Below are 24,214 nucleotides of genomic sequence, written 5' to 3' on the forward strand. Positions count from 1 at the left end.
TCCTTCCTAAGGTAACTATAGGAAAACCATACTTCAGAGAAAGGTAAAACTTAATTTAGAAGGAGATAAGGTGTTCCCTTAAGCTCATGTCAAAGAGAAAAAACTGAAGGTGAGTTCAGCAGTCCGGTCCCCAGGGCAGCACACCAGAGGCATTCAGCAGTTGCAAACTCTCACATACCCAGCGGTCGGATGCACCACAATGGAACGAGGGTTGTTTAAGTTGCTGATTATCTGTCGTCGGGACTTATCAGCCAGCCTCAGGACAGTGACACTCTTTAGTCCTCCATCTGTCCAGTAAAGATTCCTTGAGATCCAGTCAAAAGTCAAACACTCAACACTTTCCAACCGGTTTGCTGTGATAACCTCTTTTCCTAGAGGTAAAAGAATATAGTCATATTATTTAAGACAAATTCCCCAACGGCTGCACATCTGAAGCTTGGATGAAAGGGCACATTGTAAAAACATGTGTGGAATTCTTTAAAGAGAGAAGAATCTGCAAACTGCTGAGCAACAATGAGATAAACCTAGAATCTATCTCTTGCCCACAGTTTGGATCTCAAAGAGGAGATATGGTAGTGATAAACACAACTGAGTCTGGACTTACTCCCTCATTCAACCTTCTAGAACATGTAAGAGAGATACCTGAACTCACCTACTACCACCCAGAGACGGCTCTGAGCTGACACTGCCAGGTACAGCTGGGGGTAGCCCACAAACATTACTGCCCAACCCTCCGGAGACTCTGGGCAGTCCTGTAAGGCCACAGGAAGTCAAAATTGCAAAGAAACCAGAAGAGCTGGCTACGTGGGGGAAAGACCACCCTTCCTCTGCCTAGCCTTCCCTGTGAAAGCTTTGTGGCTTCCCTCTCTCTGGCTCATTGAGAAAACACATTTCTGTTTTGCAGTGTGTTTTAAGAAAAAGAAAGGGCAGACAGGCATGGTGACATACGTCTTTAATCAAGGCCAGCCTGTTTCTGTGAGCTTCTAAGGCAAGCCTGGTCTACAGAGAGTTCCAGGACAGCCAGAGCTGTTACACTGAGAAACCCTGTCTCGAAAAGGAAAAATAAATTTAAAGAGGGAAGAGGGGAAATTTCAAAATAAATAGATAAATAAATAAAAGGTGGCCTTTTGTGCTAATAATACAAAAATGTGCTGCTTCAGTATTCGCTGTGAGCCAAGGGCTTTACATGTGTCCATTCAACTTCATGGGTACCACACATGTGTGGGATTACTGTTGAGCCTTCTTATGGATGACGAACGGGGAGATGCAGAAGAGCCAAGGAAGTAAAGAGAGTCTCTGATGAGCACAGTAGTGACCGTAGCAGGAGGAGATAGTGCACTGTAGGCTAGAGGTTCCCAATGGGAGCAGAGGGAGAGAGTGCCAGGTGCTGTCACAGCTTAGCTAGCAGCGAGCGAGCAAGCGAGCGAGTGAGTGAGACAGGGACTGAAGGACAGAGGGGACAAAGTACCAGCAAGTTGGGGCTCCAAGAACTTTGAGTCTCACTTGTCGATATTGAAATGCACTTCCTTAAAGAAAACAAAATACAAACAAACAAAAAACCCACAGCCTGAGCTTGGGTGGTGGCACTTAGGAAATTGAGGCAGGAGCATGGCTGTGAGTTTGAGGCCAGACTGGGTTATATAACACAGATCAAGATCAACTGGGCCTTCACAGTAAGACCCTATCTCCAACAAACTTACAAATAAAGCAACTCTGATTATGATTTGTCTTGATAATAAACGAGAGGTATCAGAGGAAGACGCAGCTTGTATCTAACCCAGACCTCAGAGGCTAAGGCAGGCAACGCTCTCAAGTTCCAAACCAGTGTGAGCTACACCAAACGAGAGGCATAGAGAAGAGTAGGGCACTCATATATATACACATATATGCATGTATGTATATGTATGCAAAACAAATGAGTAATGGCTAGTATTAGGGAGAACAAGTCAAATAGGTCAACACACACACACACTTTCCTCACCTGTGCCATCAATTTTTTGTTTATAAATTATGTCTTTTGACAAATCTGAATAGAAGACAGTACTGTGTTGGGCATCAAAATCAATTCCAACGAAGAAGGATGGACTCCCTGTGACAGGAACCATGACATCTTCCTGGGTGGAGAGGGTGAATGGGATTCCACGCACAGCCGTTTTCGATGAGAAGAGCAGGAAGTTCTTAACGGCTGTAGGAAGAAGGACACAGAGAGTGAGCTCGCAGTGCCGCCCCTGCCCTGTTCTGGAGACATTACTTACATCCATCCAGTACACTAGATAATCATAAAACCTAACTCGGAGGGGAACAACAACTGAATGTGTAGTAAATATAACCGGAAACCAGTCTAGAGGAAGGGAAATGAGTAAACCACGGTCACATGAGCGTTCAAGTCCTCTCTTTTGTTATTATATTTTTATACACAAGTATCATGTACACTCACATCCTATTCACACCCCTGTCATCTCTTCTTGTGTTTGGGCACACTCCTGAGAGGGCAAAGGCCAGAGGAAGGGCTCTAGCCCCTATTTCCAGAGACAGTGTCTCTCACTGAACCTGCAGCTCCCTTGGTTAAACAGGGCAGCCAGAGACAGACAGACAGAGAGACACAGAGACAGACAGAGAGAGAGAGACACAGAGACAGAGAGTAGAAATTATGTAGATTATTCAAAAAGCAATAAGGGAGAGAGCATGAGAGACTGAAGAAATGAAAACCATGACGTCATGTTAGAAAATTCAAAGACAATGGAAGTGCTTCCAAACTAGAAAGGCAAAAACTGAAGAAGTTTAAAATCAAATCATTAGGCAATGTTCTATTTTTTTTAAACACTAGATTATCAGAGAAGTTAACGACACCAGAGGCAGGAATATCTAGAGAGCAAGAATATATCCAGAGGGTGAAGAGTGGTGAACGGGAGCAGCCATGTTAGTGGAGTGCAGAGTCATCAGGAATAGATACGCTGATAGCCAGGACACAGGGCAGTCTCCTGGAGAAACAAGAACCGTTTTGGAATATGGCCACCTGGCCAGCTGACCTAGAAGTCGGTCACAGAAATGGGCAGCTTCCCATCCATCAAAATTAAGGCTAGCATGTGAGGTGGAGATAGTAAGGTGACAGGCAGAGCACAAGACCCCGGGGTTCCAACCCCAGCACAGGGGAAAGGAAATGTGGAGAACCCCAAATGGTGGTACACGACCCCAAGTCAGGATGCTGAGTCAGGAAGACTGTGAGTTCGAGGCCAGCCTAAAAAAGAAAGTAGAAATAGAAAGTAGCTCAAACCTAATCAAATAGGATCTAAAGGTCAGAGCTAATACTATCTAATAATAAAAGGGAAAGATCCCTAGCCCTGAACAAGGAACAAAGAGAAATCAACCCTCCAATTTTTCTTTGTGCAGAGAACACTATACTGTTCTTACAGGGAAGAATTCAGTCAACAGAGCTAGCCCAGTGCAGAATGGGACAGTCTGGGCAGAAGCATATGCACATAAACCACGTGACGTCCACCAGAAAGACAGTGAAGGTTGGTAAACGTTTCTTACCAACACAGCGGTGCTCATCATCATCCAGTTCAAAGCCGAATTCACACTTGCACCGGTAGCCCAGGCCACCATTATCCGTCCTGTGACTGAGGACACAGACCTGCGCACAGCCCCCATTGTTGCTCCCGCACGGATTGGTGGCTGAGGAAAGATGAAGGTGTACTGAGAAAACCGCAGTAACACAAACCACACACAGCCAAGTAATGTATTCCTATGATAGAATCTTTCCTGTTGTGCACACTTTCCCTATTACTTAGAGAGTAGATGTTTTACAAGTAAGTTAGTGTACTACCAATAGCTCTTAGAGAGAAAAATTATTACCCCAGCAGGTTCTGAAAAGTTGCCAAGATTTAAATGGTCAACTAAAATAGATCTGGTCCCAAACCCTGCTATGCATTTGTCATACAAGTTTATGCCTTCAGAGAGGTCACTGCAGCCTGTGCTCAAGGCTGCCAACTCTAAGTACTGTGTCTGCTTTATAAAATGTATTTTTTGTTTGTCTTATGAGTATAGGTGTTTGCCTGTCTATGCACCATGTGTGTGCAGTGTCCAGGGATGCCAGAAGAGGGCATCAGACCCCCTCTTTACAAATTGTTGGAAGCGCCCCCCCCCCCATGTAGGTGTTAGTGCAGGTCTCTTCCCTGAGTTACTCACCTGCTTTGTAAACCATATTCAGAAACTTCAAATTATTCTTATTTTCTGTACTATGTTGATTTGAGGGAATGGCCAGATATCATTCAGAGCCAAATAACAAATATAATAGGGGTGGCTGAGCAGATTACAGTAACTCTGAATCCAAGAGCTCAAAGAGTCTGAGAAATCACTCCAGAGACGTCCAAAATGTTTTCAGACTAAGCATGCATTTTTTTCAAGTGTATCGTACTAAACGCTATCCATCTAAATATATCTAGTGTGTGATTAAAGGTCAATTTAATTAATTTATACTTTTTCTTCATTCTAAACAGATTCCTCAGTCACCAGGAGGACTTTCTCTGAATTGTGATTTATCTTTCTACCAACATCGCCTTGGTTTCAGTGTTTTCTTTTCTTAGGGCCACAAACTTGGAAAATAGCCAAATACAGTGCAAATAAATGTGTCAAAGTTCAATTTAAAACCCTCAAACACACATAAATCCTACTCTATAATAACTATCTGAACCAAGAGTCCTTTGTGAATATTTCTAAGTCAGTACTATTCATTTTTTGTTACTATGAATCTATAGCATAATCAACTTCAGAGAGATACCTGCCTCGGCTGGGACTGAAGGCATTTGCAACCAGAGATTTAATTAGGGACCAGACAAACATACCAAACATATTTTGTCTATGACAGCCCTAATGCAAACCAAAGAACAAATGCAAAACATAACCAAACAAGTAGAGAACACACTTGACAGTAAGAAAAATGAGCTCTTATGCTGCATGGAACCCCACTGTCCTCAAGTGTAGCAGGATAAATGCTGTACACTGCTCCCAGTAGAGAGTAAGGAGTTGGTACAGTTCATTTGCTGCTAGAACCAAGCACTTGGGCAGGCTCTGGCATACACTACCAAGAAGCATCCATTCAAGGCATGTCCTTGACATTTGTGACTGTAACTCTAAAATAACCGACATTGATTTCTTCAAATGTTCATGATCTTGAGGAGGTTAGGACTCTCAACAACTGTAAACACACCTGCACAGCACCCAAACCTCATGTGATGCCTCATCGGTTTCCATAACTACAAGAAACCCTTTCCTGTACCAAGTACGGTGAGCATTGTCCAGAGACTTACCATTGGGTTGCCTGAGGGCATGGTAAACCGTCACTCCGTGAGGCCTCAGGGAAGACTGGTGGTACACTTGAGGGTTGGTTTCTGTGAACTTGCTGGCTTTCATCACAGCCATCTTTGTCCAATCAGTAAAGAACACGTGTTCCTCAAATAAGCTTATTCCAAAGGGATGCGGAACAAGGGAGCCTCCACGAGCTACCGTCTTCCTGTTACGAAGGATACAAGCTCGGGTCATATCTCTGTTGCTTGTTTTTATTTTAGTGAAGAGGTAATTTATCCAGCTGAATCTCTAAAAACCTAAATTAGTTCCTGTTATAATACAGAACAAGTTGAAATAGACACATTTTGGGGAGGCTTTTGAATCACCAACAGAAATATCCCATTGCACCATAGACTGGTCCTCAGCAACTAGGAAGCCAGACAATGGAACACAGGGGAGTGCCTGGCAAACACCCAGTACTACCACTCTTAAATCCCGGATGAAACTGTCCACAGATCAGAACTGCAGCAGGAGCACAGTGGCCAGAACTGCTTAAATAGGGAGAAAACAATGCAGAAGACACTGGGTAAAAAAAAGAAATTAAAGGCTGTGCACCACCACTGACACAATCAATCATTTGATTAGACTCACAACTAGAGATATCCTCAAGGAGAAACTACTGTCCAAGCAAAAGATGTCATCAAGCCCTGAAAACAGTACAATGGGGCTCTTGAAAAAGATGAAAACATACAGAAAATATTAATAATAAAAATAAGAAAATAAATGTTTTTGTGTTGTTGTTTGTCTGTTTGTTTTGAGGCAGGTTTATCCCTGTATAGTCCTGGCTATCCTGGAACTTGCTCTGTAGACCAGGTTGGCCTCGAACTCAGAGGTCTACCTGCCTCTGCCTCCTGGCACTAGGAAAGAGCAGGTCACTGAGGGCACAATTCAACACGAAGGTTAATCATGCTCTCGTTTCACAAAGCTGATTATAATTCTGGTCCTTCATATTTATAAAATTCCTCCCAACTTTCTAAAGCTATGTAAAAAAAAAAATCCTCACCTTTGAATTCCGTCATATGTTACAGTTTCAATGTAGTCATAACGAGAATCCACCCAGTAAACTCGCTTGGACACCAGATCCAGAGTGATCCCAGCAGGCCACCCCACTTTGGTTGTTACCAGGTCTTTCCGATTGCTACCATCCATGAAGGCTCTCTCCACCTTGGGTTGCCCAGAGAGGCTTCCCCAATCTGAGAAAAACAAATAGCTACAAAGGAAGAGCAGAAGATGAAAGAATCTGTCCGTAAGTTTACCTTAGCCTCCTAAAACTCGAATGTGGGGGTCTAAAACATTTGCAGTTAAGCCTGAATGGAACTAGGCATTTGGTGTGCTGTGTTGGTTCACACTGATGATCAGCATGAGATCTACACTCTGAAGGGAATAAGGACTAAGCAGAGTACTCACAATGGCCTTCCACCCTTTAATAACCCTGTCATCAAGTTCATGCTCAAGTGAATCCCCTTAATTGGGGCGGGAGTAGGGAGCATGCTAATGTTGTGTTATAATCGAAAAAGAGCTGAGAGCTAGGCAAATGTGGTTAAGTAGAAAGAAGACAGGTCACACCAACAAGTCAGGTGCTTCCACGGCACCAATAGGTGTGCTTTGATTATATCTCCTCATTTGGAGTAAAGTTTAGTGAACTCTTTAAAGCCTCTGTATCTAGGAACCTGCTAAACATGGGTTCTAGAGTACAAAACCTGAAAGAACTCAGAATTAACCTCCAATGACTCCACCTCCAGTTAGATGTACACGGAAAGGAATAGGCGTCACTTACCCCACAGTTGGATCAAGGGCAATTCCTCTAGGATGCCCTAAGTTTTCAGTTATGAGAGTAACACGCTGATTTCCCTCCAAGTTGACCACGTCAATGCGGTTGACCTTTGTCTCTACCAGATAAAGTTTATTATTAATCCAATCCACAGCCAGATTCTCTGGAGTGTCAACAGAAACATTAAGAATTTCTTGGGTATTTAAGCCATTGATGTCAGTGGAAAACACCTGAAAGAAATAACAGTCATTATACTTCCTAAAACAGAGCATGAACCTTGTTTTCCTATATTTTATTATAGGTAGATAGACAGACAGGTAGGTAGATAGATAGGGAGATGGATGGGTGGATGGAGGGATGGATGGATGGATGGATGGATGGATGGATGGATGATAGGTAGATGGAAGATAGATAGATAGATAGATAGATAGATAGATAGATAGATAGATAGATAGAATTATCTCGACCCTATAAAGTTTCCAGAAGAAAATGAATTTTGTTCAGAGTATACATAGGGCAAATACATGGTTGAGTTTTATAGTGTGTTTTGTTTTGTTTTGTTTTGATAAAGATGATAGTTTGTTTTAATTTTTTAGTTCTATTCAAACAAGAATTGCTAATGATCAAAATTCTCAACTTTGTGTACTATCCTAATTAGACTCTTTTAAAGGTATACTTGGTTTCACATTAAAAGAAATGCAAAGGGTTAGTGATTTAGCTCAGTGGTAGAGCGCTTGCCCAGCAAGCGCAAGGCCCTGGGTTCGGTCCCCAGCTCCGAAAAAAAAGAAAAAAAAAAAAAAAAAGAAATGCAAAATGAATAAACAAAATTCTTTTAATGACTCTTTTAATACAAACTTCTAACAAAAAAATCAATCTTAATTTCTAAGTAAAACAATGTAATATTTTGGCTGTCACATAAAAAAAACCTGCCAATTTTTTGCCCAACCTTCAGTTACAATTCCATGAACAAGTGAAGGTTAAAAAAAAAAATCTGATTTTTATCATGCAAGTAAAAAGAGTATTTTTATATTTTAAATGATCAAGTTTCCAAAATGGCGACTAAATATCTATCTAGTTCTGAAAGATCTATGATTTCTTTTAATTAGCCTTTTGGACTCCTTTACGAATAAAATTAAAAGTTGCTCAAGGCTAATCCAAATAATAGCTGTCTTTGTCTCACAGCTCACATGTAATAGTATATCATGGAAAAGACGCTGACTAACATAAAATATCTCAAGGGCTGTTCTTGTCAGAAAACAAAGGAGCGTTTCCCCACTCCTCCCCCCAAAATGAAAAGCTATCAACACTTTGTGCTTTAGGTTCCATTCAGCCCATAAGCTATGCCCTTGAATTTTCTACTTACCTTTTCCTGCATGGGGTCTGTCCAAAAAACTCTGTGTTTCTGATAGTGAAAATCCACTCCCATAACCATTCCTCGGTTCTTAGACTCTGCTAGAATCCGGAAGTTTCTTCCATGAAGATCTCCAACTAGCAAATCCCGACCATTGGAGAAGATAACAGAGGCTGCACTGACTGCAAGGGAGAAGAAGACAGCCAAAACAGTGAAGAACAAGTGGTGTCAGCATCTATGATTCCCATGAGACAAGCAGACAGCAACCCTTCTCCCAACCTTACAGGAGGTGAACTGGCTCACAGAGATGCTTAACCAAGTATTCCACAATAAATAGGTTAGAGCAGAGCAGTTGGTCCAGTGCAGTTAAGAAAAGAATACAACAAGTCTCTTGATTTGGACAGTTTACAGCCACATGTATGTTCATGCTCTGTTAAATACAGAACACACTTTAAAGACTCCAGGAAGGTATGGCTCTGGTGGATCCAAATCTACACTATAGACTCTCGAGTACACAAGGTATCATGATGAAATCACTCAATGAATGCTATTAGTGGTGGCTAAAAATATGATTGATTGGTTAAAAAAGTTATATGCAGGGTGGAAGAGATGGCTCAGTGGTTAAAAGCACTGAGTTCTCTTCCAGAGGATGCAAGTTTGAGTCCCACAACTTGAAGAACATCTTGTAATTTTCTATAACTCCAGTTCCAGGTTTTCTGACTCCCTCCTCTGGATGTCTTGGGTACCAGATGTGCAACAGTTGCATAGACACACTTGCAGGCAAAGCACTCAGACACATATAAAAAACATTTTTTTAGAACTGTACATGCATTCAATGCTGATGTGCTGTGCCATAATATAAAACAATAATTAAAGCAGGGAGTGGTGGTTCATTCCTCTAGTTGCACTCGGGAGGCTCCTGGGACAGGAGGACTATCCAGATTAAAGCTAGTCTACACAGTGAGTTCTAGGCCAGCATGAGCTACAGTGTGAGAAACTGTCTTATAAATCTTCATAAAATAATAATAAATAACAACAACCAAGGAAGTGTCTTAAAAATGTGACAGTAGCAAAATGTTCATGTTTACTAGTACATGTAAAAATAGGGTTAAATATCTATAATTTTCTCTTTTTTAATATTTATTATATATACATCATACAGCTTTCTGCCTGCATGTATGCCTGCAGGCCAGAAGAGGGCATCGGATCTCAAGACAGATGGTTGTGAGCCACCATGTGGTTGCTGGGACTTGAACTCAGGACCTCTGGAAGAGCAGACAGTGCTCTTAACTGATGAGCCATCTTTCCAGACCTATAATTGCACTTTTGTTTTACATTTTTAAATTCTCTAAGACTGAAATGAAGAGCAATTTGTTGCAAAGGAAATATAAAACTTAGGAGACAGAATCAAGGCTAAAAGGACATATTTACTATTTTTATTTTCTGTCTGGAGACAAGATCTCATATAGTCCAGGTTGACTCAGACTTAACCAAGGAGTTGTGGATGACCTTGGACTTCCACTGCCCACGTGCTAGGATTACAACCATATGCCATCACTCCAAACTGGTCATGAGCATACTATCTATTCAAAAATGAATAAATGTAACTGTCAAAATTATCTGTACCTAAAAATGTACATAACATGCAAGAAGAAAAAGAAAACAGGCTGTTCCTGCGGGTCGCATGAGCAGTGTACTTTCAGAAGGCACCAGATACATTTAAAAGCCAAAAGGGAACTGAGAGCTAAGGGCTGGCCATGTGCCTCCATGGAAATAATAAAGGAAAAAGGAAGGGAGGAAAGGAGTAAAAATCAACACACTGAAACCCAGTCTAACAGATGATTTCCATCAGTCAGAGAGTTCCATCAAACACCTAGAATTCAATGTTCACAAAAATGTAAACCAAATTCACCATGTCCATTTTGAAACTGTCTAAACTATTTCTCCAGGTAACTTCAACACACTGGTAATAGGCAAATTAATTAAACGTTAAATATTTTTGCCTATCAACTGTAGCCATAAATCTTATTCTACAATAAAATTTTGGGTGATACAATAGCCTGGACCAGTAAAGAAGCCGTTAAAAATGACTGAAACTCAGCTGGTCAGTTCACACCTTTAATCCCAGCACTCAGGAGGCAGAGGCAGGTGGATCTCTGAGTTCAAGGCCAGGTTGGACTGGTCTACTGAGTAAGTTCCAGGACAGCCAGGGCTACACTAAGAAAAACCCTATCTCTGGAAAAAAAAAAAAAAAAACCTGAAATTCAAAGGCATTCTGATGGTTGAGGCCTTAGTACCTAATACTGCAAAGGGAAGGCAGAGAAAAGTATTAGGGATGTTCACCATCTATATACCAATTTTTCCTTAATAAATAATACAAAACTAAGGCTTATCTTAGGTTCCAGGCCGAAAGGCTACCCACACTCTGAGGTGATGAAGCCTTGCCACAGATACATTGTTATTTCTTCTGCATCTGCTATAGAAAGAAGACACTCGGAGCTAGCGGCCGTGTACTCACAGGAGTCACTGGATTTGCAATGCTGCCCTCGCTCCAGGATATACCCTTCTTCACAGAGGCACTGATGACGGCCCTGTCGGTTTTCACACTTCTGGTCACAAATTCCCCATATCTGGCAGTCGTCGAAATCTGCCACATGAGAGAAACACATTCATAGTCGTGTTCATCAGCATTTCTTGGGGCTTCCCAGAAAGAAATACTGTATGCTATGTCCAGAAACGCCATTACGTCCATGTGCAGAGAAATATACAAAACAGAAGGCAGAAGCTTAAGACGGGTATTTTCATCAAGGAGACAGCCCAAGAATGTTCTGGTCTCCAGGGAGGCTCACTTTTACAGGGGTTCATGGCACTGTACCCACAATGTTACTATGTCTCATTGTTAGTATTAATTAACATTGGCTTACAAGATGCATGCGTTTTGGCAAAAATACTTCCCTTCGTACCCATGTTTTTCCAATACTAGCCATGTGTCCCCTTAGCAACATATGTTGCTAAGCCTTGTCTGCCACACTTGAAGTCCTCAATATCTACATGGGACTACTGAATGCAAGAAATGTGAAGCTACAGGAATATTGACATTTGCCAGAAAGTTCTATTGGGCAACATTATTTGTGAATTTGTAAGACGATCCCCCATAAAAATGGTCTGTGGGCGCAAATAAAGTATTGGGAATTTCTGTTTACCCAAGTGCCTTTGCTTTGAGGCCAAAATCACAAGCAACATTAAAATTATCTTGTATATTCCTTAATCACTCATGCACTTAAAAAGTTGAACGTCCCTTACATAAAGGAGATACAGATGTCACACACAAAGGACAAAAAATTCTAATATGACACATACAACATTACCAGAGACTTTCTTCACAATCGTAAGGTCCGAAGGATGCTCAAATTGTCCTAGCCTTGGCAAACTAGCACATTTAAATACTCTTCAAGTCCATGACCTCTCCCTATCTAACTGTGAACAGCCACTTAAGCCTCTGGCAGTAGGAAAGCATATTGATTATACTTCCTTATTTGTTTGTTTATTCAATTTGGGCTCTTTGGAGACAAAGTCTCTATGTAGCCTATGTATGGCCTTGACCGTCCTCTGATGGCATTAAAGAGTGTTACTATGTGCAGATACCACCTATGATACCACCTATTTTGTGTGTGTGTGTGTGTGTGTGTGTGTGTGTATATGCGTTCCAGGGTATGTGTGTGAAAGTCAGGGGACAACTTGTGAGTTGATGCTTTCATTCTACCATATAAGTCCTTGGGATTGAACTCGAGTCATCAGGCTTGGAGGCAAGCACCTTTACCCACTGAGCCATCTCACAGGCCCACCATCTGATTCTGGGTCTGGAATCAGAGAGCAGCCGGAGTAGGAATGCCAAACAGAAGAAACCAGAACTGGACATCTAAGGCCCAAACGCCCTTCCTACCGCCTTGCTTTGAAGACATTTCAGATCTAAATAATTGTGTCAGGCTACTGCCATTTCCAGTAATGCATGCCATGTCCTTCGCCAGTACAGCCAAGATTGGACTACAAGACTGTGACTCAAAAGAAACCACAACCGGAAAGATTGTGCTATTTAGATCCCTAACTGTGAAAAATGAAGGCTAATTAAACATCTATCATCAGTCAAATAAGATACAAAAACAAAAGTGGGACGGGGTGGGGCGGGGGGAATTGTGAAACTAGGAATGCTGTGGAAACGCCTGAAATGAGAAGCAGCCTACGCATGCTCCCTTCACATCCATCTATGCCTTTTCCTTTCTTATTCTCTGCCCTCACTCCTAGCAACAAATACTGCTTTGGCAAAATTCAAACGCTACTTTTGGGCTGAAATCACCTCAGATAGCTCTGCCAGGCTGTGTGAAACCCTGCATGCTGGATGACCTCCCTGCCCTGACCCTGCAGCACGATGTCATTCTGTCAACAAACAGCGTGTCTTGTCAGTCAGAAACAATGAGCCCAGTAAAGCGTTCCTGCAAGCCGAAGAAACTCCAGGTCAGAACGACCAAGGGCCAGTGAATGGTGGAAAGACACCAGATTCCGTGTCAAGATTACCCGGTTTTATTCTTGATGTACCACCGAGGCATACAATGGAGAGACACGTCCAAGAAGGCACCTCCTCACCTCAAGTCAAGTAAGGAGTCAGCGAGTCAGCCATGCAGAGGGTGAAAACTACACAGAGGATTTATTGAGTTGAAATGCTTGAGAGAACAAATCAAAACAATTCTCCTGAAATCTCAACTCGGCTTAAACAAGCGTATATCTGGTTTCATAAAGTCCTGTGTTTAAACTAGGGTTCTCTTCACCCAGATTACAGTCATCTTTGAAACAAACAGCCTCAAAAGTAAATCATGCATCCTTGAATTTTTGACAGGGAAGGTCACAGAAGAGGCCTCTGCAGGTGGCAGGGGGACTTCCAGTCACAAAGGCCCTCAAATGTAGACTGTTGAGCTTATCTGTAAATAAGGCTGTATGCAGGTCCCAGAAGGAGCTTGGGGTGGGGGTGGGGCGACTGAAGGATGCCCGCTGAAATTTAAAACACGTCCACCACTGGTCAACCATGGCGGCTCCTATTGTGCATCTGACTGAATGTGTTTGGTAAGCCCGAAAAACAAACAACTGGCAGCCCCATGAGTCTGGTTTTCCGAATCACATCATTAGCAGGCTACGTGTAAAAACTACAGAACTCAAAACACCTTGCAAAGTTAAAAACGGAAGAGACGAGAGTCTCTGACGTTTGTTCAAGAAGCTCCTGTAGAGACCAGCCTCAGTTCAGAGTTGTATATTGGGAGGACAGGAAATGGCTATGTTGAAGGGGAGAAAAGGCACAGGAACAGGTTGTGGGCGGCACAGGCCTGGGCACAGTAAAAGCAAGTCTCTTGCTGAAAAGACTTCATGGCTTATCAAGTTTCCACTGCAAGACAGCTGACACTCCACCCCCACCCCCTCACAACCCTCATCCCCCACAACCCCCACATCCTACAATCCCCACCCCCCACAATCCCCACCCCCATAATCCCCACCCCCCACACAACCTCCCCATCCCACAATCCCCACCCCCACAATCACCACCACCCCCGACATCCTACAATCACCACCCCCCACAATCCCCACCTCTCCTAAACCCCACCCCCCACAGTCCCCACCCAACCACTTGCTTTGGGGATTGTGAAAGAAAAAAAGGAGAGCTGATGTAATACTGAGAGCATGGCTTCTGGTATTTCTCTTGGAATTCCTTTTCTCCTGAGAGAAAGGGGAAAAGCCTAGACGGGAAAGCCCGGGAATGGGATTGGCAGCGCGCTGGCAAACCAGGGGAGCAGAGACGCCTGACCCTTGCCAAAGACAAAGGGGCAGTCTCACCCCACCAATGAGCACCGCCCCCTGGAAAACAGAATGTCACTCACAGAGGGATACCAGGGGACATGGGCAGGGCTTCCGGAGTTAGATGGAGAAGTCCACCTGCCAGACACATGAGGATACACCTATGTGGGTGGTTTAATCCTTGACTGCACCCCAGTGCAGTGCAATGAGCATAAACGGGAAAACATCTCCATCTCAGAGAACAGTTCATCTACAAAACGTCTTCACGTTATTAGAATCCTGGATGGTTGCCTATAATAGTTTAGACTTTTCTCAGACTCTAGGTGACAGGCATGAACCACAGCGTCTTCTATAGACCAGGTTAGCCTCAAACTCACTATCCAGCTAAGTCCTCATCTTCCTGCCTCCCTTTCCCAAATGCTAGGTGTGAGACATGGGGAGACCCATTTTATTTTAATACTTAAGACTAAATAAATATAGTTACTTAAGATAGTTAAGCCATAGGCACACCTTAGGATATGGCCCTGATATTTAAAAAGTTAAAATTGGAGGTATATGGTAATACATGCCTATAATCTAAGAACTTGGTAGGCAGAGGCAAAGAAGGGGCAGAGGCAGGAAAAAAAAAAAAAAAAAAAAAAAAAAACTACTGCATTCCTTCCGATATCACCAGAATATCTTCCTTAGATTATTTTACTGAAGATAAAAAGACAGCACACCAACCCTGTAACACTGAAAAAGTTTCTCAAGACTCCAAGTTAGTGACCAGCAAAACAGCCCAGGTGAGTGGAAACTGGCATCCTGAGTTCAGTCCCCAAACCGCCATAACCACAAAACTGTACTCTGCCCTCCACATGTGCCCTGTAGTAACCCCCCTGCCCCACCAACACACTAATATGAAATGATGGCTTTTTTAATATTTTAATACAAAATTTAATTTCACTTTCATACTGCCTTGTCATTAAATTTAATAAAAACTTTTTTTTTCAAATTGAATTTGCAAATGTATCCAAATGGCCTTCTGCCTATAGACAGTTACTAAGGCCAACTACATTCAAAAATGTGCAGCTATGTTCCAGCCCAATGCTGACAATAAAAACTAAATAGCCTTCATTTGGTTTATCCAAATTCAGTATTTTTTAAAACAAATTGGAATAAAAAGTTAGAATGTTTTTTCAGAATACTTTTCTGAGGGGTGTGTGTGTGTGTGTGTGTGTGTGTGTGTGTGTGTGTGTGTGTGACGCACATGCCATAATTAGTGTGTGCAAGTCGGAGGCCAACCTGCGAGTGTTGAGTCTCCCCTTCCACCGCATGGTCTGGGAACTGAACGCAGCACCAAGCCCTCCAACCTGATGAACGTTAGTCCTTTAAAAGGCTTCCTTGTGTCTATTTTCAGTGTTTAAAATACAGCATGGCTCTCGACCCCAGCTTACGTTAATATGCAAGTATGGGAATGGGTTTGAAAGGCTATGAAAAGGAGACCATGAAAGGGGGAGGGGTCGGCGTGGAAGAGAGCAGTAAGTGGTCAGGGAGAGGGAGGGAAGGAGGGTGGAGGGGAATCAGCGAGAACACATTCTGTCTGAAAATGCTATACTCCAAGCCCACACTGTTTATGCTGACTAAAAAACAAGACAGATACTGACCCAGAATTGTTCCTGTTTAGAAGAACTGCAGGAACAAAAATGGAGAAGAGACTGAGGGAAAGGCAGTCCAGTGACCAGCCCAACTTAGGATCCATCTCAAGCGGAGGCCTGACTCTATTAATGATGTTATGATGTGCTTACAGACGGGAGCCTGGCATGGCTGTCCTCTAAGAGGCTCTACCAGCAGCTGACTGAGACAGAGGCAGACACACCCAACCACTGGACTGAAGTTGGGGACCCCTGTGGCTGAATTAGAGGAAGAATTAAAGACCAGCAGTCTCAACTAACCTAGACCCCAGGAGCTCCCAGAGACTGAGCCACTGACCAGGACCATACACAGGCTGGTCTGAGGCTCCTGGCACATATATAGCAATGTCTGCCTGGTCTGGCCTCAGTGGAAGAAGATGCAGTCAATCCTTGAGAGGCTGAGGCCCCAGGGAAGGAGGAGGTTTGGTGGGGGGTGAGCACCCTCTCATAGGCAAGGGGGAGGAGGAATGGGATGAGGAATTGTGTAAGGGAGGACGGAGGGGGAGTGGGTGGGTCAGGCAATGACTAGAATGTAAATAAATGAAATAATTAAAAAATAACAGCCAGCCAGCACAGCCAGGTCATCTAAATATTTCCAAAAAAAGCAAGTCAGGGGTGAGCAGGTCCCTCTCACTAGTCACCTCCGGGCTCTAGCTTGTCACCTCCCAAAAGCCTCAGGGCTAGAACCACCCAGGCTTCAGAGTTGGCAGTTTCTTTAGTACGCTCTGATGAAACCCTTGGTCTTCCAAGCTGACACTTACCAATGCAAGTACGGCTGTCATTGCTGTTGATAATATGACCTGGGGGGCAGAAGCATTCTCCTCCAAATGGCGTCTGATGGCACTGGTACTCACAGTTTAAGACAGAGCAGACACCCATACCTAAACAGAGAAGGCAAGAAACGGTTAACTGGATGGACCCTGGACGAGACTAGTTTACCTAATAACTTCCATATAGGAAAACCCAATGAGCATGCAGTAAAACAAGAAAACCAGCTGCCTCTTGTGATACTATGTAGCAAATGCTTTGTTTCTGTTAAACCTCTTTTTCTTTTAATATTACAACTGCTGTTATGAGTAGGTATAAAAGGCTACTAACCCCATTCATGAACAATCAGGTCAAGCTTTGGTAGTTCTGACAACAGCTGACTTCCAATAGTAGGCTTTCAGGAGATTAGCTTTGTTTGTTTGTTTTTCTGTTAATATCTCTTTTCTAAACTTCGACCACTGATTATATAACATTTGTTTATTCTGAAGCTTTTATACTAAATGGAACGGAAGGACTTTTAGATATGACAAGTATTGGGGGAGAGGGGAATCCTTGGAGTTTAGAATTACATGTGCTCATCTTTGAAATCACCGACTGAGTTAGTGTTCAAATGATGAGGGCAAGTTCCAATCTGTCCCCCTTTGAGATGTGAGATGCTCTCAGAATTGGACTGACTGGGGGGGGGGGGGGTGCCTATATACCAAATAGCTACATAGACTATTACCTATATATGTCATCACCTATCCTTAGAACCACTAGAAGACAACATACACCCTAGGAATCAGAAGCTTGTCTTAATGTAGCCAAATAAGACCAGTATAAGATAAGACATCAAATATATGGAACAGGACAGATGGCAAAGTTCAGTGGGTAGGGCATTTGTATAACATAATACTCATAAATCTTTATGTCTGAGCCCTAGTATCACACACAAAAAAAACTCCCATGTCAAAATCATCATAATTGATATTAAAACCACTTTCCCTATTAGTATGTACTTTTGTTCCACTCTGTCCTCACCCAAATGACATGCTGTGGTCAATACATTAGCAAACATGATGCTTACAGAGACTTAAAACTATTCAAACGATAGGTGGGTCTACTCCCCACCATCATGAAACCACGTGTGGGTTAGCATGAAATGCCAGTGGGCTGGTGTAGGCAAGACCCACCATGAGACACCATAAATGTTTGCCAATGAAGCGACTGAACTGAGGAATTTTGTTGTGCAAATGCCAATTGATTTTTTTCTGCGTTTGAAAGTCTGTTCTAGAAGCACTCCTATCAGGAAGCAAGCCATATGCAGTTTCCACACTCACCACAGGTTCTTCCACTTGTGACGTTGTTCTCATCGTCTCCTTCTGGACAGTCAGGAACTCCATCGCAAACTTTATCAATTGAGATGCATCGTCCAGACCCAGGACATGCCCATTCTCTTGGGTAACACCTATGATGACTCTGGTTACTTTCTGAAAGGGAAGGAAAGAGTTATGGGCCACCCTACAGATTTGACACTCTTAATAATCCATGACTAAAAGAAGATATGGGCCAGGTGAGAAACAAAAATCCAAACACCCTAATTGTTGTAATAAAGGCTACCACCAGCCTTTACTGAGACACTATATGATCAAATGTCAACTATTTTAAATGCCGCATTTTCAATGTGCAGTGAGAGGCACCTGCTGTGTATACTGGACGTTAGGTAGAACTGTTGGAAGGACTGCTAGTGACAGCTGCAGAGTGCAATGCCCTTCCCAAATGACAGTTGGATAGGAAGTCGCTTGTACCTGCCCATCCTGAGTTCCATCCCCAGGTTCCCAGCGTGGCCCAGCCTTCAGTGACTCAGAGTGGAAACTCAGACTACCACAGGCCAAGGCATTTTTAAAGGCCCTAACACTGCCTTTTCCCTCTTTCCCCTGGTTTATGATTTTTACATCCATAAAACAAGTAGTCTTGAAGGAAAAAGAAAGGGTGGGGCTGGAGCCATGGCTCAGTGGCTGCTCTTCCAGAGGTCATGAGTTCAATTCCCGGGAACCACATAGTGGCTCACAACTGTGTATTATGGGATCTGATTCCCTCTTTTGTCAGGCAGACAGACATACAGGAAAACAGAACACTCATATACATAAGTAAATAAACCCTTAAAAAAAGAAAAGAAAGGTATTTCCCCTAATAATGGGAAGGAGAGGCTTAATTAATTGATGTTGTTGCTGCTGGGTTCTGGGGTTGCCTCCTTTTAACCTCTGAGGGAGGAAAATGATTCTAGGTAGGAATCTCCTCTAGTCCTTACCACATCCATCTTCATCACCAGAATCTTGGCAGTCGTCATCTCCATCACAAACCCAGTTCTGGTTGATGCACTGGCCATTGGAGCAAGTGAACTGGTGACCTCCGCAGGTGTCATAGTCTGGAAGAGAGCAGCAGAGCACTGTAGTTGGGAGTACTGTTTCCCTAATTGGTTCTGGATTGTGTCAATAAAAAAGGTAGAAGCCAATCACTGGAAGAGGAAAAGGCGGGACTTCTGGGTCCCAGGGGGAAGAAGAAAAGGGATCAGATGGAGGATTCAGAGCAGGTGATCGAGCAGAGGAAGCGACACTGATAGTTTGCAGCCTCTGTCAGCAGCGGAGGCCAAGGAGGATGGGGCAGGATATTCTTCGCCCAGCCACTGAGTTATCTAGATAGTTTTAAAATATTAAGGCTGTAGTGTTTTCCATCCACGGCAACGAAGGTGGGCAGGAGAAAGGGCACAGCTGGGGCGGCCATTGGTGGCTTGGCAGCGCTAGAGCTGGCTGTGAGATGATTGGTCAAGGGAAAAGCATCAGCTGGCAATTGGTGGAGCTGAGTGAGGCAGGCGGCCGCTGATCACAGAACCTGGCCGGAAGCGCCCGAGCTCTCGAGAAAGAGCAAAAAATTACACACAACAGAGCACTCCAAAGGCACAGTCCCTGGGAGAAATCAAAGTGTTCATTCTGCCTGCGTGGCACTCCTAGGAACTGAAGCGTCTGCACCAGTTTGAGCATTAGTATCTTGACAAACATGAAGAAGAAAAGGAAGAGAAGGAAAGAAAGGAAAATGAGAAAAAAACAAGAAGCATTGGAACTGCCATCTTCACCCAATCACTCGGAGTCACCCACTCCATGATGCCTCAAACTTTTTAATTCACTCTCTGAAATAATGCCCACGTTCCAAGACCTAGATCCCAGTACAACAGGGAGATGGGGCACCAGCCAATCAAAGCAGAAGAGAGATTCTACACAGCAAATGACCCCAGGAAAGATGGGGAGTCACGGGAGCTGATAAAACTCTTATCGTGGTTTCTCTAACTTTACAATATCCCAGGAAAAGTAGTTCAGAGTACAGCTATGACACAGACCTATTTCCTGGAAGAAGCAGACAGTGAAAGTCATTCACAGCAACCATAGGAACCTTCTGACCTCCTAACTTAAATGCAAGAGGGCTTTCAAAATTGGAGCAAGAATAGTGTTAGCAGGAAACACTCCTCTCCCTCAAGTTCTACTATCAAGATCAGAGTCTTCGGGGCTGGGGATTTAGCTCAGTGGTAGAGCGCTTACCTAGGAAGCGCAAGGCCCTGGGTTCGATCCCCAGCTCCGAAAAAAAGAACCAAAAAAAAAAAAAAAAAGATCAGAGTCTTCACCTTGCGGTGGTGGGAAACACCTTTAATCCCAGCACTCCGGAGGCAGAGGAAGGTGGGTCTCTGTGTTGGAGGCCAGCCTGGTCTACAGAGTGAGTTCCAGTACAGCCAGGACTACACAGGGAAACCCTGCCTCAAAAAATAAATTATTAATTAATTAATTAATTAATTAAAAGATCAGAGTCCTATGATATATTATGACACTGTGACAGAGGATGTAGGGAAGAATGCAAGTGACTATTGACAATCCTTCACCTCTACTAAGACCGGTGGAGTATAAAGAAACGCAGGTCAAGCAATACTAATAAGGTTGGAATAATAGCTCTTCCATTAACTTTTGGCTTCTTCTGCCAAACAGAGACTTCTTTTGAGACAAAAAAAAAAAAAAAAAAAAGTGGTATGTTAGTGCCGGTTGATGTCCTTATGCAGGTGAAGGCAAGCCTAGGCAGACTCGTGGGAACCTGCCGTGCCCATTTTTAATTATACCACAACGTGTTAGTATTTGGGTGAGGAAGAAGTACCCCTTATCCCATCTGATCACATGACCCGACACGAGGAAATCACCGTACTGCAATTGCGCTCATCGCTGTTATCTTCGCAGTCATTGTCATGGTCACAGACGTAGGCGCGAAGGATACACTCTCCACTGCCACATTCAAATTCTTTTTGCGAACACAGGGTAGCTGGGGCACGAGGTTGGAACGAGAAAGAAAATGAGATCGTTTCAATTCAGTTATCACCATCTAATTTCATTGGAAGATCCTACCTCATATTTTAAAAGTGGCTTATTAGGCAGCAGGGTGCTGATACAACCAGTTGTTTGGGAATAGAAAGGGCTCGATTTGTAGCTTCTACCAAAATCCACGGCATAAATACTCCCAGCGGTGGTTGATTTCAAACAACTAATATAGATTCAGTAGACACCAGCTTGGGAAGCAATGTATATATACATTGGTTCCTCTCAAATCGGTATAAGCCAGCCTCAACTTGCCACCGTCTCGTCAGTGGATAGGACTTACTGCAGTTAGCTTCGTCCGAGGAATCCCTGCAGTCAACTTTTTGGTCACACCTCTGACTCGTGTTATAGCAGGCTCCATTGGCACAAGTAAGTTGATCACATGTTGGATAATCTTTAAGGAAAAAAAATAGCCAGCAAACCTTAAATAAAGGCGTCCTTTTAATGAACATTTCCTGAGACACTGCCCTATGCTAGGCATTGAATATGAGACGGTCCCTGACCTCCGGGAGACAGAGTGAGGGAAAGGTGCATTAATCAAATAATGCCACAAGCAGTCAATGACATACGGATATGCAAATCTCCAAAACTTCACTGTAGGAAGTTATGGGAGCCAAGAGATAGCTTTTGAGATAAAAGCTGAAGAATTAGGAAATATATAATGATTCAGAATGGAATGTCCGCCTACACAATACAAATCACGTTCTAGAAACTCATGAACTGTTATACATGTTCTGGGACGTGAAGGGCCACTTCTCCCGTTGGAGGGGAAGGGAACAAGTCTGAATGTCAGACCTTGGCCAAGGGCAGAGAAGATAGCCAGTTAGTATTTACTCAACGTGCCTGCTCCGTCACCATATACGAATAGCTACCACAGAGAGTAGAGGGTCCTAAGAAAATAATGTCTAGTAAACCGCTGTGAAAAGCCTAATTGCTCCCCAAGCACAAATCACTGTCATCCCGTGGTATCCATGGAGACTTTATATAAAATAATGTGGATTTGTGCATAAGCTGTACCTATCCTCCCACACAGCTCACATATCTTTAGGTTGTTTATGATTCCTCATGTAATGCAAATGCCTGCAAACACACGTCACCCTGTTATTTAGCGTGATAACAAAGGGAAGTCTCTACCTTCACTACAGATGTCTGCCATCTTGAAGTCAGCCGAATCCACAACTGTGAACACACACGCGCATACACACACACACACACACACACACACCCCTCAAGATTAACTAGATGCTTGACATGGTTTTCTGGGTCACAGAAGAAAATCAGAATGTCCAATACAGGGAGGGCATGGTGTATGTCTGCCGTGTTTCTCCATATTTGAACATGTATCCTTCATGACACATCTGATTGTCTGTTTTAGTCCTCACATAATGACACCCTTTAGTTCACCAATCCCGCCTTACTTAGGATCTTGGAATCGGGAATTAGAATAACACTCTGTGTACTGAAAAAAAAAAAAAAATTGCTTACTATCAACCAGGAAAGGTAGCTCAGAACTGTAACGTCAGGAAGCTAAGGCAAGAGAACTATTATAAGTTAATAAGTCTGACCTACATAGTAAATTCTAGGCCCCCCTGAGACACATTGTAAAACTCTGACTCAAAAGAGGGGAGAGGGGGGCTGGAGAAATGGCTCAGTGGTTTAGAGTTCATCCAGAGGTCCTGAGTTCAATTCCCAGCAACTACATAGAGACTCATAGCCATCCACAATGGGATCCAATTTCCTCTTTAAAAAGATTATATATGTATATATATATGGGTGTATATATATACATATATATGTGTGTATACATATATACATATATATTTATGTATGTAACATAATGTATATGTGTATGTTATGTAATGTATATGTATATATTACATATATGTGTGTAATATACATATATGATCCTCTACTTCAGTTGCCCTATAATGCCCTATAATGCCCTATAATGCTATAATGACTTAATATTTTTTATATAGTCCTTCACACCAGTACGGTCTCCTCCATGGTCTGATTGTCTCTCTCATTGAGGATAATTTTCCTGGTGACTCTCTGGTTGTCTTCAGTTCTATTTTTTAACCAAGGAAATGGCAAATCTCAAAGGAAGGATAGCACTTCCCCAGCTTGAGGCTAAAATTGTACTGAAGAACCCAATTTGAGGTTTTACAAGCTTAAGATAAGCTGTACAATACCTTGGATGATCACATCAAGCAAAAGCTAGGCACAAACCCTTGCTAAACTGCATTCAGCTTGTCCCAGTGTTAAAGATAACCTTTCAAATAACCTTCTCCCAGTTTCCATCCCCAGTTTCCAGCAGTTCAAAAGTAGGCTGGTAAGTGTCCTTGCATTTTTAAATTTCCTAAGTTACTTGCAGTCACTCAGTCACATGACTTCAACAGAAGGCTCTTCACTAGGGACCTCAGTAGCTTCAACGTAAAATGAAATTGGCCCAGGTACCAGAGCTCACTGAAGTGAATGCCCACGCCCTTTATACCTTATATGGAAGTGGACAGCCACAGGGAACACTTTCTGTGCTCTAGGGAAGACTAGGAAAGGAAGCCTTTGTGAGAAGAAAGATTCCCCACACTCCCATGCAGCCGGCGTCTTGGTGACCTCCATGTGTACCTGCAACTATGTAACATCTTGGGGCTCATGAATGATCATGTATGCATCTTGGGGCTCAAGAGCTAGAAGGATCCACAAACTCAAAAAAAAAAAAAATGTGGTCCACCTGTAGGTTACCAGAAATAGCATATTGGTGAGCAAAGGCCACGACTCAACATGTGATCATGTCCGGCACACAGTGTATGAGTCTATTGCTTTGAAAGAGTATTCTAAAGGCTAACACACATAGGGGTGGGGGATTGGGAAGATGGCTCCACAGTTAAGAGCTCTGGCTGGTCTCAATACCCAACACTAGCTCAGTACCAACATGGTAGCTCGCAACTGTCTGGAACTCCAGTTGCAAGGGATCTAATTGCCTCAACACAGACATACTGCAGGCAAACACCAATGCACATAAAATAAAAACAAATTAAAGAAATAAACAGTAAAAAGAGGTTGAAGAACACGTGGGACCTTT

General features: G+C 43.0%; 1 protein-coding gene across 1 annotated transcript in view; it reads right to left on the reverse strand.

Moving 5' to 3' along the window:
- Positions 1-24,214, reverse strand: part of Lrp2 (LDL receptor related protein 2) — a 157,788-nt gene that overhangs the window by 89,365 nt on the left and 44,209 nt on the right. Inside the window, 13 exon segments of the mRNA NM_030827.2 lie at positions 179-371; positions 1,982-2,185; positions 3,535-3,675; positions 5,310-5,512; positions 6,350-6,556; positions 7,124-7,347; positions 8,481-8,650; positions 10,987-11,115; positions 16,738-16,857; positions 18,064-18,213; positions 19,035-19,151; positions 20,966-21,079; positions 21,416-21,526. Of these exon segments, the coding sequence (NP_110454.2) occupies positions 179-371; positions 1,982-2,185; positions 3,535-3,675; positions 5,310-5,512; positions 6,350-6,556; positions 7,124-7,347; positions 8,481-8,650; positions 10,987-11,115; positions 16,738-16,857; positions 18,064-18,213; positions 19,035-19,151; positions 20,966-21,079; positions 21,416-21,526 (2,083 nt within the window).

The sequence above is a fragment of the Rattus norvegicus genome, chromosome 3 (genome assembly GCF_021556685.1).
Source record: "Rattus norvegicus strain SHRSP/BbbUtx chromosome 3, alternate assembly SHRSP_T2T, whole genome shotgun sequence".
Classification (NCBI taxonomy): Eukaryota; Metazoa; Chordata; class Mammalia; order Rodentia; family Muridae; genus Rattus; species Rattus norvegicus.